This window comes from Panthera tigris, chromosome C1, assembly GCF_018350195.1.
Source record: "Panthera tigris isolate Pti1 chromosome C1, P.tigris_Pti1_mat1.1, whole genome shotgun sequence".
In the NCBI taxonomy this organism is placed as follows: domain Eukaryota; kingdom Metazoa; phylum Chordata; class Mammalia; order Carnivora; family Felidae; genus Panthera; species Panthera tigris.
Genome location: NC_056667.1, coordinates 57764168 through 57780215, shown reverse-complemented (window position 1 = coordinate 57780215; position 16048 = coordinate 57764168). Strand labels below are relative to the sequence as shown.

Sequence of the window (16048 nt, the reverse complement as noted above, 5' to 3'; positions counted from 1 at the left end):
CCTAAATGATTTTTATATTTAGAGATTCTAAAAATTGCATGATTTTTGATATTATTACCACTTTATGTTTCAGAATGTGCTCATTTACTTTTGGCTCATAATGCTCCAGTAAAGGTGAAAAATGCTCAGGGATGGAGCCCGCTGGCGGAAGCCATCAGCTATGGAGATAGACAGATGAGTAAGCAACATAAATTATGTTGTTGATATATATGCTAAAAATATGAAGTGATTTCATTTGACATAATTTTCATTTAGGGTAACTTTCCATAGTATGAAAGGTTTGTAGTTATTTGTAAACTTGTATGTGAATTGTTCATGACTTAGGAACTTGAATATTGGGTAGTACACAAAAAGAATTGAGGAATCATGTTTAAAAGTATGTTATTATTTTTTCTTCTTTTACAGTATTCTGCTCTTGATATTTTTCCATTGTTTTACTTATTCAGTATGAAGTATTTTTAAAAACACTGAGACCCAACTGTCCTTTTTGGCAACTATGTTATATGGGAACATTAATTGGAACTGAAAATAATCACAGTGTGTTATAACAGTTATCTTTTTGCTTTAATCGCTGGGTATAGGCTGTGCTGAAAGTGAGAAGCAAATCTCTTTGTTTTAGTCTTTGAGAATTAAAAAAAAGTCACGTATTTTCTCACAGTATACGGAGTGTTCAGTTACTCTACCTCCCCTATTCCTAAGTTTTCTTTTTTCAACTTATACAGGTCTTATTTATGTCAAGCACATCTCAATAGTTGAAAATTCTATAAAATTTCAATCTGGATGAATAAGAATATTATTTTTCTGGTAATATCTTTTTATAATTTGAGGCTGAAAATAATTAAATCTAGCCTTGTGGAAGGAACGGTAAAAAAAATTGGGCAGTTTATTAAAAGAAGTGTATAACATTGAACACTCTCAGAATGTTACCATGGATTTAGTTCTATTTGATGCTACATTTTGGGCTCTTATGCTTTAGCTTTTATGTAATCCACATAGTACATGTTTGTGGACTTTCTGAACACTTTGAGCAACTTTTAATGGTGAAGTTACATTTGGGCTTAAGATTTAATGAGATAGAATAGTGATGATTTAACAATTATATAGTATATATATTTTTTGTTATTTATTGTCCTTTCTGGACAAACATCAAGAAGCCCTTATGAAAGTAAGAAACCATACTAATTCTAGAATTATGTCAGGGAAAAGATGAAAATATACAGATCTAATAAACTAAGAATAAAGTCAAAGTTGCAGCAACCAGTCTTAAGAAACTTTCTCTGATGTTTCTAAGCCATTAGCAGAATGGAGAGGAAACCAGATAGATTCCTGGGCTTCTGACTTACACTGAGACTTTTGTGGCTTTCACATAACTTTTTTGTTTTGCACTTGATCTTAGCCAAAAGGCTGAGAAGTGATAACTTTTTTTTTATGTTTGTATTTATTTATTTTGAGAGAGAGAGAGCAAGTGAACATGTGAGTGAGCGGGGGAGGGGCCAAAGAGGGAGAGGAGAGAGAGGATCCTAAGCAGACTCCGTGCTGTCACCATAGAGCCCATTGAAGGGCTTCATCTCATGAACCGTGAGGTCATGACCTGAACTGAAATCAAGCCACCCAGGCATCCCAATAACTTTTATTTAGAGTCAGTGAATTTTTACTGAGTCCTTACTATAAAGCATGTATATAGAGTAAGATGTAGAGAATGAAAACATGGTCTCTGCTCTTGAGGAATTATAGACTATTGGGTAGCCCAAGAAATAGTTTTCCTGGAAAATCAGTTACTGGATTTTAATTTAAAAGATTGAGCCCCATAGTAGTTGAGGTTTGCTTTTAAAGTGATTTTCTTCTATAGAGTGATGGCTTGGATACACATTCTGAATAGTATTCCATTGTCAATCATTGAATCATTATATATCCATAATTCTTCAGTGGTTTTAAAAAATCATTTCCCATCACATGAAATGGAAATATTTAACTGCTAACTTAAAGGATAATAAAGCTAACAACTCTTATGCTACTCTTAAGTATTTAGAAATATTAATATGTAACTCTTAAGTACTTAGAAATATTAATATAAAAATATGAATATGTTTATAATGGTGTTAAATTGGTCTTTGAGATTGTTTTAAGTATTATGATTTAAGTTTTTGATAGCTTGTGTTACATTAAAACATTCTGGGCATAGAAAGTTACATTATTTGAAAAATCAGAGATAATCTAATATTATAAATTATTACTGAAATATCTAATTAGCAAAATATAATCTAATATTATACATTATTAGAAAAAACTGTGACCTGTTTCTTTTTTGGTCTGATTTCTGCTAAAGTTTTTGTGCTATAGAACAGTGAGATAATGCTAAACTATTCATCTAAGACTTTTTAGAATTATTTCACTTGAGGGGCACCTAGCTGGCTAAGTCAGAAGAGCATGCAACTCTTGATCTCAGGGTCATGAGTTCAAACCCCATGTTGGGTGTAGTGATTACTAAAAAAAAAAAAAAAAAAAAAAAAAAAAAAAAAATTTAAAAAAGGAATTATTTTATTTTAAAATTAATTTAGGATTATGTTGCTTTCCTGCTTTATGCTGGTTGCATGGTGAACAGTGATCAGTGCAGGCCAGTATTACAGATCAGTCTGGGATTTAATTAATTTGATGTTAGATTTGTTGAGTTTGAGTTATCTGTGGTATATCTAGGTAGAACTAAGAAATGGGAAATAATTATTCTGGAGCATAGAAAGCAGTAGAGGGCAGAAAGATCCAGATTTAGGTGTACTGAATACTTAAAAAATACTTTATATGGGAAAAGAAGGAAAGAGAAAGATAAGTTGTAGTTTATTGGAGTTCTTCATTGGAGTCTTTGTGTGAATTCTAATACCATTTAAATCCTCTAAAACTAATTTTATCTTTATTATCAGTCATCACTAATGAGATTCTTCTAATATGGGAGTACACATACTGATTCCCCCCGAAAGATTGGTCATTTTTTATAATTGCATTTTGAATGTATGTTTCTAAGAAGGTTTGAATTGATATTTTATTTTGTTTTATTTTATTTTTTAAAATTTATTTATTTATTTTGAGAGAGAGAGAGAGGAAGAGAGAATCCTAAGCAGGCAGCATGCTGCTAGAGTACAGCCCGAATCAGGGCTCGAAACCATGAATCTCGAGATCGTGACCTGAGCCGAAATGAAGAGTCAGATGTTTAACCAACTGAGCCACACAGGCGCCACCACAGTGTTATTTTTTAGTGTGAAGTTTCATAGAACAAGAATCTCTTTGTCACTATCTTTTTAATAATGTTTGGGCATTTTAATCTAATTATTATTTAGTGCATGCCTTTAGTCAGTTCAGTATATTTACCTGGTGAAAAATATGTGGCTTCTGCTTTTCATTAAGCTATCTTTTCTGTCTACAAATTGAATTCTTTCCATTTTTTACATTCACAGAGGTTTGTTTGAATTTGAAGGCAAATTGCCTTCCTTGAAGGCAAGGAAGATTAAAGTATTTGAGCTTAGTATTAAAGTACTTGAGTGGAGAAGAATTATAAAAAGAATTCTACTAGGGGTGTTTGGGTGGCTCAGTCGGTTAGGCATCAGACTCTTGATTTCGGCTCAGGTCATGATCTCTTGGTTGGTGAGATCCTGCCCCATGGGGGACTCTGCGCTGACAGCAGTGAGCCTGGCATGGGACTCCAACTCAGGAATTAGAAATCATGACCTGAGCCAAAGTTGGATGCTCAACTGGCTGAGTCACCTAGCCACCGCTAGCATCTAAGAGCTTTAAAAAAGAGAATTACTTTCTTCTGTGATCACCATTTCATTTAAAAAAGACATTTTGAAACAAAAAATGGTATAAAGAATAGTCCTTAAATTGAAAAAAAAGTATATAACTTATAAATAAAGAAGAAACACCAACCTGATTCCAAGTCTTTTTCATTTTGCTGCACATCACTGGAAAGTTGAGAGTTTGGCACTGAAATGTAGACTTGTATTTGGAAACTACTAACCTAGGTCACAGAGCTAGTGTATAACTGAGATGAGGTCCTGTGTTCCTTGGCTTCTAGGTCCCAGCCTCTTCTCTTGTTCCAAAAGACCTTGAGTAATTGAAATGTGCTCTTTGATTTTTGGCTTTTTGAATACAGTGGGGTTCTGGTTACACCTGTGGTTAAAAGTAAGAATAGATTACACTAATTTTCAGATTCTTCTCTGGGCTTTTCCTAATTTGGCCAGTGTGGACAGAACAAATCTCGTCCAAGCTTTCACTGCTGTCTTCTTTCCTTTTACTTAAAAAAAAAAAAAAAAAAAAAAATTTTTTTTTCTTTTTTTTTTCTTTTCAACGTTTTTTTTTTATTTATTTTTGGGACAGAGAGAGACAGAGCATGAACGGGGGAGGGGCAGAGAGAGAGGGAGACACAGAATCGGAAACAGGCTCCAGGCTCCGAGCCATCAGCCCAGAGCCCGACGCGGGGCTCGAACTCACGGACCGCGAGATCGTGACCTGGCTGAAGTCGGACGCTTAACCGACTGCGCCACCCAGGCGCCCCCAAAATTTTTTTTTCAATGTTTATTTTTGAGAGAGAGAGAGAGAGAGCAACCGAGTGCTGGGGAGGGGCAGAGAGAGGGAGACACAGAATCTGAAGTAGGCTCCAAGCTCTGAGCTGTCAGCTCAGAACCTGATGTGGGGCTTGAACCCACGATCTCTGAAATCCTGACCTGAGCCGAAGTTGGATGCTTAAGCGACTGAGCCACCCTTTTTACTTTTTTTTTTTTAACCTTTTGCTTCTGTATTCCACATAAAGGTTTAAGTAGCTTATAAGAATACATACTATAAAATAGTAAAAACTAACATTTTTTAATGTATATGAATGTATACATGTACATATACATATGTATATACATAATGTATGAAAATATGTCAGGACTAGGAGGAAATCAGCATGTAGTGATATATACATTTTTTTTCCTCAGTGCATATTTTCCATCTTCTCATCTTTTGTAAGGTTTATTTCATTTAAGTATAATATTTTCCCTTATTTCAATACATGTTAGGGGTTGATTGGTTTTTGCAAGTCAGTTTTAGACCTTCATTCTAGTAGCTAAAAATTATATTTACTTAATTACAGGCATAGTAGTAACCAATTTATATTGAGCCTTTATATAAATTCCACAGAGGTTTTATTTTATTTTTAATTAACAAGTGAAAAAAAAAAGAAACGAAAATTATGGAAAATTAAGTAACTTGTTCACATTTACATATAGCTAATAAGTAGTGAAGCTGGAGTTGCACTTCAGCATTGTAGCTAAATCTCAATCTGAACTATTAAGAAAATACTATGGAGGGCTTCAGGTTTTATTAGATTCGGAAACGCTTTTCACAGATAAAATAGGATCCATTTTTATATTTTTTTCTGTTATGTGGGGATGTGTGAGAGTACAGTCTCTAGTGAGAAAAGAACAGATACACCCAGTAACAATTACAAATAATTACATTTTTATATAAGTGATATCCAATGGGATCTTTGAGATCTTCTTTTAGATCAGTGTTATAATAGGACATTGTATCATCTGACTGAGATTGATAAATCTTGGCTCACTCATGTAAATCCTTACTGATATTTAAAAACTAGGAAAACTAGTGTGAATATAAGTTCATGTTGAGGTGTCTCTTCTCAATTTTCCTTGGGGTTCATAACAGTTTTATTAAACTTATTAACATAGTATCTATATCTATATATATCTTTGTATAATAAATAAGTGATGTTTTCTAGCATGATAAAATTTTTTTTATAAGTCTTTTTAATTGGGCTATAATTAACAGTCTAGCATGGTGAAAGTTATTTTAAATTGAAACTTTTTAAATTTTAGTTACAGCTCTTTTAAGGAAGCTTAAGCAGCAATCCAGGGAAAGTGTTGAAGAAAAACGACCTCGATTATTAAAAGCCCTGAAAGAGGTAGGCTATATCTCTTTGCTGATCTTGTACCTAAAGAGTAATTGTAAGTGTACTTTAAGGCATTTTTAAAAATGCAGTCTAATGCTTACTGATTATTAAGAGTTAAGAAATGGTTTGTCAAAATCCTGTTTGAATTAAGCAATAATGATAAAACAAAATACTCTGATTATAAGGTGTAAATTTAATTTTAGGGAAGTACCATTTACTTTGAACTAGGAAGGTAGATAAAGAATTACTGTTTTCAGCAAATTAGATAAGATATCTAAGAATAAGGGGGTAAGCCATAATTAATGGCAATAAAAGATTCCCTAAGAGCTGAAGCCACTACCTGCTAGCGGGAACAGCATCTTCTTTATCTAACAAAACTCTTATTATCTTCACGATGGTAGGAGCTGGGTGTGTTGGCTCAAAAAAGGAAGAGAGCTTTGTTTTCTCTTATTCTCTTACACTGTAGTTTTGATGTCTGAAATAACTGTGGGAGAAAGATAGACCTATTATGATAACTGTTTCCTCTTAAGTATGCCTTTTTTTTTTTTTTTTTTTTTAATCTCAAGCGATAGATTTTTTTTGGGAATATTTGATCACAGTAGTTTCCTTAACAGTTATAGGCTTTGCTTTTTAACTTCTACTTTGTAAAATTCAGACTTTTACTATACATCTCATAAGATGACATATTATTTCAGATTTTTGTAAACTTGTGTTACCATTTTATAGAAAAAAGTTTCTATTTCAGTGTGTCATTTTCGTAATCCATTATGAGGCTGCACAAATAGTCATTTTGGAAGTTGTATTTTTTAACACATCTAAAGTTATGAGCTATTTTTACAACGATAGTTACTGTTATTTTGGCTATGCTGGGAAAATTGACTGTTTATTGATGCAAATTTAAATGCCTGTCAGTTTCAGATATTCCTGTGTGGTTAAAATGGTCTTGTAAAATCCATAGTTGGTGCATATTTTCCTTTGTAGTTAAGTATAATAATATGTGCTATTGTAATGTTTTAAGTAATTTAATCATATGTTTTTGTTCTTTAACTGCAAACTTTTAAACTACTTTCTATTTCTGTCTATAGATCTTTAATGATGGTAGATTTTTTTTTTTAAGTAAAATATTCAGTAAATAGAAGGACTGCTTATTAAGGTGCATTCAGTAATTATTTGTATTTTGTTTCTCAGCTAGGTGACTTTTATCTGGAACTTCACTGGGATTTTCAAAGCTGGGGTAAGAGTGTACTATGTTTTACTATAAAATATGTGCACTTGCAAAAATGCAAGTGCAAAAATAGCTATTATATGGAAATGTTAACACAACAAATTTGTTACTGGCCCTAAGGAAAATTAAATATTTCTCATCACATTGAATGTAATAGTTATAAACCCCTGTAGTAATAGTTATCCGAACTTGATTAGTAACTTTTAAGATTCTTATTTTTAAGATTGAAAATTATCTTTTTTTTAGCCAAATGAAATTAAATATTATATTAATTAAGTATAAGCAATTCTCAAGGAGAAGAGAGTAATAATTATGGGATTATTAGATTACTGAATTTAAGGAAGTTTGAAATATAGTACTCAGATCCTGAATGAGAAGAATTTGGTTAACATTATTTGATTTTGTATATGTTGTCAACTTTCAATAATTTTTACCATTTTTATTGTGTACTTTATAGCTACTCTGTTAACATATTTTTTGGTTGTGCACTGTTTCAATTTTTCAATTATTTATAAAACCTTAATCCCTAGATATTTTGCAGTCATTTAATGGTTTATCTTGGCAAGGTAAGTTTCTCTCCTCCCCATTTTAAACCTGAGTCCATTTAGGGAGAAAACCTTCATGTCTAAATAGGAAGTTTGATCCTAGTGACCTTTACTAATTAAACAACTACTAAAGCAACTAAATTTAGGTTTTTTTTCTTGAAGATTTAAAACCAATGTAATCTGTATATAGATTTGAATATAATGAGCTTACATGTGTTTTTTTAAGCATCTGCATTAATTTTTGTGATATAAAGATATTTGAATGCTCAGTGATAATTATAAAACTAATCAGATTTGACAACTATAAAAATCACTGTTAATGTTTCACGAGAATGCTTTCACATCCTTTTCAAAGTTTACACAGCATATGTGTGAATACATATATATGTGTGTATATATCCTCAGAATTAGTTTTTTTTTTATGGGATCATGCCATTATATCATTATGCAATTTGTCATTTTTACTTAATGTATCATTAGGCATTAATTCCATATTAGTTCATGACGAAGTACTTCAACCGTTGCATAATAATGTATATAGAATGAATGATTAAAGTTTTCCTAGTGTGTTTATTCTCTAAATGTAAAGTTTTGATTTGTGAAATAATCAGTTCTTTCCAACATTGTTACAACTCTAGCAAATCAGGTTAGTTTGGGCTCTATCAAAACCAACACATGATTTTGTTACTTTGTAGGCTTACCTTGCCTTTATGCTTTATATATCATTCAGAAGCCCAGGTGTCTTAGAACACTGAGGGAAAAACGTTTGTAGTGGCTTTGTATAATAAAAGAACTCCAAGTTAGATTGGTTTAAAGCCTGATTACTGTTTTTTTACCCAGTTTTTTTTTTTTTCTTTTTTTTTTAACATCTTTAGAAACCCTAGTCCTGCTTGGTGAGCTTATATTCAAGGTTGTCCCTTGAGTATATTGGCTTTTTAACTGATTCTCTTAGAAACTGTTAGTGGTGTAAATTTAAAATAGTCAATTTGTCTTGCTGAGCAAATGTTTTAAAATATTTTAATACTTTTTTTAAGTTTATATATTTATTTTGAGAGAGACAGCGCAAGCAGGGGAGGAGTAAAGGGAGAGAATCCCAAGCAGGCTCTGTGCAGAGCCCGACATGGGGCTCAAACTCATGAAACTGTGAGATCATGCCCTGAGCAGAAATCAAGAATCAGACACTTAACCAACTGAGCCACCCAGGCACCCCTGTTTTAAAATATTTTAAAAGTAACATTTCAGTTATATGAAGCAATGGAAATGGATGTAATCACTGCTGAAATTGTGCAAATATCTGTAGTTATAAATATATTTATAAATGTTGCGTAATCAAATTCATGATGTAACCATTGAGGTATTTGTTAAAAGTACTGCTTCTTTGAGGATTGATAGAAAAAAGTCAGCACATCTGTTTCATTGTTGATAAAAGATTTTACTGCTTTCATGTCAAAACTATTAGCACCTGATGGTTAGATGGCATGTATAATTCTAAAAACTAAACTCATTGGCTACATTTAATTTAGACACTTGGGATTAAAAAACTCTGAATAATCCCTATTGTTAGATTTGATTAGTAAGCTTTTTTCTAGAGTTTAGGCATGATTCTTTCCATTGTCAAAACTCCTAATATCAAGGTGTGTGGCTGGCTTGATTGGTAGAGCATGTGACTCTTAATCTCAGGGTTGTGAGTTCAAGCCCCACACTGGGCGTGGAGCCTACTTAAAAAAAAAAAAAAAATGAAGAAGGGAGAAGTTATAAATTCCCCATTCAAACATAAAATGCTAAATAAACATGACAGTTTTTTTTTTTAAACCCTAATACTAAAAAAAAAAAAAAAAAAAAGGGCAGCCCAGAAATAAGAGGAAGTTAAGAAATATTGAGCTCCAGGATTAGGTTTAATTTAGAGGTAGTGGAGCATGCACACGCTTTCTCATACTGTTGTTTTTAGTGTTTGGCTGAAAATAGCCTCAGACTTGGTTAACAGCAAATCTGAAGGCAACTAAACTATTCTACCTTAGGTTTTTAGATATAGAAAACCTTTAAATTGGAATCAGAAGTCATGGGTCCTATTTGATGTGGCAAATCACATGTCTTTCATGGGCCTCAGTTTCTTTATTTTATTTTAAGTTTATTTATTTATTTTGAGAGAGAGATTGAGAGAGAGCACGCGCACGCTCACAAGCTTGAGTGGGGAAGGGGCAGAGAGAGAATCCTAAGCAGGCTCCATGCTATTGGGCAAGGAGCCTGATACAGGGGTTGATCTCACAACTGTGAGATCATGACCTGAGCTGAAACCGAGTCATGCTTCATTGACTGAGCCACTCAGGGACCCCTTCAGTTTCTTCATTTTTACATGGGAATAATAACTGCCCCAGATATTACAAATTTTGTTTATGTGTGGATGAAATGAAATTATTTTTTGAAGGAAGTCCTTTATATACTGTAAAAGCGTTAAGTAATTTATAGTATCATAATCATGACTTCAAGTTTAGCATCACGTATATAGCACATTTCAACAGAAAAACTAGTAGTTTTTAAAGTTTCTTTATCTCATAATCTACAAAATATCCATTTTTGAGACTGTTATTTGTATATTATAAATGGAAAACTTTAGGTTTAGAAACTTTTCTTAAGACCAAGGAGTAAATGACAGCAAAACCAAAATTAAAATATACAGACTGTTCATTGTTAAGTTCAGTGATTTATGCTACTTTTGGAGTGCTGTGTTAAACTCTCAGACTATGCTGTGATAATTTAAGATATAGAGAACTTGATTGTTCAGTTTACATGAGGGAGGAAAAGTCATCGTAGAATTGGAAAATGCAAATTGCTCTATTGCTCTCCTGCTATTTAATGAAATTGTATTTATAGGAGTAGATAGGATCCAGGTCCATCAGGTTACCCATTCCTGATGGTTTAGTTGCCATAGGGCACTGTTTTCTCATCTATAATAATGTCCTACAATATGTACCCCAAAGTGGCATTGTATTGACTCTGCTACTTGTGTGTGTTGGTGGGTGGATGAGTGGGCAGAATGGTGAACTACACAGCAATTACAATTGAATAGTAGATATTTGAAGTTGCTCAAAATTGCCTTATATGCTATTTTAAATGGAAAAAGCGATTTTAAAGGAAAATTGTTACAATTTTAGTGAATTAGTAGAATATTTACGTTACTCTTTTTCTAATTAAGAAATTTGTAGTGTCTCAGAACTTCAGGTAGTTATTTTTTATCTTTTCTTTTTAAAAATACAGTGCCTTTACTTTCCCGAATTCTGCCTTCTGATGCATGTAAGATATACAAACAAGGTATCAATATCAGGTAAGGTGATTTGATTTTTTTCTGAGTAACAGAAAATTGAGATTTATAGGAAGCTTTTCTTTCTGTAGTAATAGGTTACATTTGAATGTAGTATTTTATAACTTAAACATGCTGTTATATATTTACACTATTTTATCTTATTTGAGACATCCTACAGATAAGGAACCAAAGACATAAAATCTTGACTAAAACAAAGGTATTAATTCTAATTCAACTACAGACTATCTAGCAGGGAAACAGTGAAGATCATGGTATAATACTGAGAAGATTTAAGGTGGTTATCTTTCTGATCCTGACTTTTTTTAAAGAATAAGTGACCCATAAGGAAGACACAACTCTTGTCCTTTTTTTTCCAACCCTCTCATACCCTTCCCTCCTGTATCCATCCATTCATCTAATCATCTGTTCCTTCTAGTAAAAACTTGAAGGCTAATTTTAATTTTCTTCTTTTTAAAATTAATATTGACTTTTCGATCTAATGGGAAATTATTTATTTTACTCATTTCAGAATTTACTTTTATCATTCTTTATGTCTTTATATTAATACAGGTATGTTTATAAATTGTACATATGTAAATATATAAAACTGGCAAATATGCCAACTTTTATATATATATATATATATATATACATATTTTAGTATATTTATAAATTATATATATATAATTTTGTATATCTATCTCTCTAATTTTGCATATCTCTAGTATATTAATTTGGACATGTAAGGGTCTAGAACTGGAAGTATCTTGAAAGATTATTTCATATAAACTATTTATAGATGAGAAAATTCAGAGAGGTGATGTGATTTTTATAGGAGCATATGGCAAATTAATGGCTGGGCCACGACCTCTGACTTCATGTCTGTTCTTACCATGTCACAAGGCAGAAATTTTAGAGTCAACTCTGAGATTTATTATGAGATATATTGAATTTTAGTGAAGAGATAATCTTTAGTTGAAAGTAAGTTCTAGGGTATTTGTTCTCAAGAAATAGAATTTGAGTAAGGTAGAAGTTTCAGGTTTTTGTTTTTAAAAAATAACCTCTAATGATGTTTCTAATTATGAAAGTGCTTATGTACATTAAATTCATGGTCATTATTAGAAACCTTGCAAAATGCAGAAAAACATGGAAAAAAAAAGTAGGAAAGGATTTGATAATTATGTAGATTTACTTAAGCAACCTGTTAACAATATATATGATTTCATCAAAAATTACTCATCAATTTAAAAATGTTTACTATAGGTGCTTGCCAAAGGTAGCAGATAATTTGGGAGAATATTATTATATTCCTTGTGCTACTTTAAAAAAGGTTAGTGTTAGTTCTATTTGATTCCTAGAAAAAAAGGAGGCTTTAAAAAATTATTTCACATTTATATATGACTTTTAAAAGTAAATGATATGATGCATATTACATAATAAATACAGGTAGTAAAGCTACAAATGGTTAAAATAGAGACATAAGAATAAAAGCCTGAGGGAGAATAATTGTGTCAGAGAATATAGATTAAAAGGAAGTTACTATAATTTAGGGGTGCCTGGGTGGCTCAGTCAGTTAAGCATCTGAATCTTGATTTCATGTTCTCACAGTTGGTAAATTCAATCCCCGCGCCAGCCTCTGTGCTGACAGCATGGAATCTGCTTTGGATTATCTCTCCCTCTTTCTCTGCCCCTCCTCCACTAGTACTGTCTGTCTGTCTGTCTCTCTTCCTCTCTCAAAATAAATAAATAAACGTAGAAAGAAAAGAGGAAGCTCCTATAATTTAGCAAGATACTCAGACCTGGGACTTAAAGCAGCTGAGGATAAAGGAGAGATGTGATAGGTTCTAAAGCTGTCATTACTGAAGTTTACCAGGTTAATGGAGAGGCTGGCTTTTAGGACATATTGCAAAAGTTTTTTGCATAGATGAGAAGAATCTAATGAAAAATAATCCATTAACATTAAATAAAAACCTTCAAATGTAAACATCATGAGATGATTAGTTTTTATTTATTTATAATTTTTTTTAATGTTTATTTTTGAGCGAGACAGAGCATGAGCAGGGTAGGGGCAGAGAGAGAAGGAGACACAGAATCTGAAGCAGGCTCCAGGCTCTGAGCTGGAAGCACAGAGCCCGATGCAGGGCTTGAACCCCTGAACTCTGAGATTATGACCTGCGCTGAAGTCAGATGCTTAAACCAACTGAGCCACCGAGGCACGCCCGATTAGTTTTTTTTAAACATCACTTCAAATGAAACTGAATTTTAAAGTATGTTCACAGAAATCTTTAAAGTTTACTTTTATTTCATGACAGCCATGTGATCATTTAAAATACCTTTTCTGATACCAAGGAGAAATTAATACTTTAGTGGAAGTAGGAAAGTATGAGCAACTTTATTGTTGAGAATATTAACATTTTCACTATTAATAATTATGAGGTAATCTTATGAGCGCTGACTGAAATGATCAGAGCAAAGTTTGCAAACTTTGCCTCATTTCAGGCTTTTCTTGTCTCAAGGCAAACCTCTGTTATGTCCTTTTGCAGTGTTATTTGGCATTCTCCAAGCTTTTATCTTAAAAACAACATTTTCTATTGATTTTTTGGAACATTTTTAGTTCCAGTCTTTGCATTTGTATAATTATATATTTTTAATGGCTAATTACATGGTAAAAATAGAATATATTTAGACTCATAGGCTTAAAGCAAGGACTAGTTAATAATTTAAAATACCATCATGACAAGTTATGTCATTATAAGGCATGTGTAATAAAGCTTAGTAGATCATCTAATATGTCAGGGATATTGTAGAAGATGCATTAGTCTTCTTTCAGTTGCAAATTATAAAAACAAATGAAATAAAAATTGACTATGACTCATTTTAGGTCTAGCTAGATCTAAGGTTTCAAATGTCACCATGTCAGTCTGTCTTTGTCTTTCTGTCTCTGTCTCTGTGTATCTTTCCCTTCACTACGCTTACATCCACTACCAACCCACTACCACTCTCATCCAGGATGGGCAAGAAGGAAATGGATGCAGAAGATTGTTCTGTTTCATTTCGTCTTTTATGTGAGGTATAGAGTTTTCTGGTAGCTGCAGCTTGAAGTCCACATAGATGACTGATATAAAATTATCTGTTCCTTTTTGATATTCAGTAGCCCACATCTTACAGAGGTAGGGGATGAGCCTCTTTTACTGGCATTATTTTCTTACGCCACATGTACAAGTAGTAACAGGATGTGTTCAGTAGTACAGGCTGGCCCCTGGAGGTGAACCAGGAGCTAGAATTCAGCTATAAAGCAGCAGGCAGGATTCACTTCTACAGGAGTTGGTGACTTGCTTTTTTTAGGGCTTCTTGATTTCATTCTGAGGGGTGTATATATTTTATATGGCTCAGAAAGGAGGCCCTTATACATAAGATAACCATACTTCCTTGTTTGCTGTTGATTCATCGCTATTGTCCTGGCAAAATTATTAATGGTATCACCTTCACTTTTAAAAGGTACTAGTTTGTTGATAAATTATATATGACCCCAGTTACTCTTTTTGATGCAGGATATAAGATATGTTCCAGTTCTCAGATATTTTTCTGTGTAGGGAAACCAAGAATGCTCATTCACTTTGCCTAGTCTAGCATGAGAATTGAATAACTTACAAGGTAATGAATTCTTAGAAACTCAGCAGCCAGGGTGTGATCAGCATCTCTTAACTGCTTTGTCAACCCATTTTTTCGATTAAAGACTATATTTTGAGCAACCAGTAAGAGAGATCCTAATGGGATCTCCTACAAAGCTTGGTACAAGATTGAAACATTTTAGGGTACTTGTGAAGTTTTCCATTCTAGTATTCTCCCTAATTTCAGCAAACAGTGGTTTGTGGAATTTATTTGAGACCAATCCATTGAGCTAGACCATGCCAGGTCTTGGTTATTAAAGACTATGATAAATATACAAGTATGTTAAGTCCGTGAATCTTTGATACAGTAATGATCCATAAATTTTTAGGCTGTGGAGATGTTGGGAAAGAATGGTAATCTGAATCAGAGAAGTCAAACAGGACAAGAATTTGGAGTAAGTTAAATGATTTATCTAGTTGAAATGAAGCAAGGTTTGGTATCAGATGGCTCAGCATAAGGCATAGATGTAGTAGATCAAAAGAGCAAGATTGGAAACACAGTCCTTAATCTAAGAATGTGGTCCATCCATTTCTGTACCCTTTCTATATACTCTGCTGAGCTAGCAGTATGGTCTTATTGGGATCAAAGAATGTTAGGCAAATTTACTTTCCTTTTATGCCCTTCACAGTTGAAGTAACTTTTATGGAGTAGCTGCAGTAAGGGAAATGGTACGGAACAAGGGTATAGTTAGGGAAATACTTGAACAATATGGAAACTATATATATATATATATATATATATATATATATATATATATATGTATATTTTTTTTTGCTGGATTAATGAAGGATTTATTCAGAAAATGAACTATAGGAAAAATGGAATATTATTTAAATATTCTTTCACTGTTTTTAAATAAAATACTTTAGCCTTAACAGTAAATTTGACTTTGAAGTATGGTATTAGTACCTTGGTAGAAGCAATGAGGCTTGTTTAATTATTATGGAGTTTTATCAAAATTTTATTTGTCAGGATTTCTCATCTACCCGTCTTTCACAGGCTTGACACTACTCTCATAGACTTTACTGACATGAAGTGCCAACGAGGGGATTTAAGCTTCATTTTCAATGGGGATGCGGCACCCTCTGAATCTTTTGTAGTATTAGACAATGAACAAAAAGTTTATCAGCGAATACACCATGAGGTGAGCATGTCGTCTTATCAGTGTTCCTTTAAATGCTTTTGTAAAAATGTATGTATGCAACCAAGCCTCAGTGTAATTGTTTTAAAAGGCATAAAGTATAGGTGAGATGGTTCATTCCCAAAGCTTTCATTTCTTTACTACTAGCTTTAAATTTTTTTTTTTTTTTTTTTTTTTTTTAATTTTCTGTTCTTCATCCTGAGCATTCCAATGAGATTGTTTCTTC

General features: G+C 32.7%; 1 protein-coding gene across 2 annotated transcripts in view; it reads left to right on the top strand.

Annotated features, from left to right (window-relative positions):
- ANKRD13C (ankyrin repeat domain 13C) overlaps positions 1–16048 on the top strand; it is a 94498-nt gene that overhangs the window by 44603 nt on the left and 33847 nt on the right. The window contains exons 3-8 of one of the 2 annotated variants that reach the window (XM_042997555.1): positions 74–178; positions 5865–5950; positions 7127–7172; positions 7694–7729; positions 10964–11030; positions 15681–15825. In XM_042997555.1, the coding sequence (XP_042853489.1) occupies positions 74–178; positions 5865–5950; positions 7127–7172; positions 7694–7729; positions 10964–11030; positions 15681–15825 (485 nt within the window). The remainder of the gene's footprint in view (positions 1–73; positions 179–5864; positions 5951–7126; positions 7173–7693; positions 7730–10963; positions 11031–15680; positions 15826–16048) is intronic. The other variant, XM_007089808.2, reaches the window with a different exon arrangement.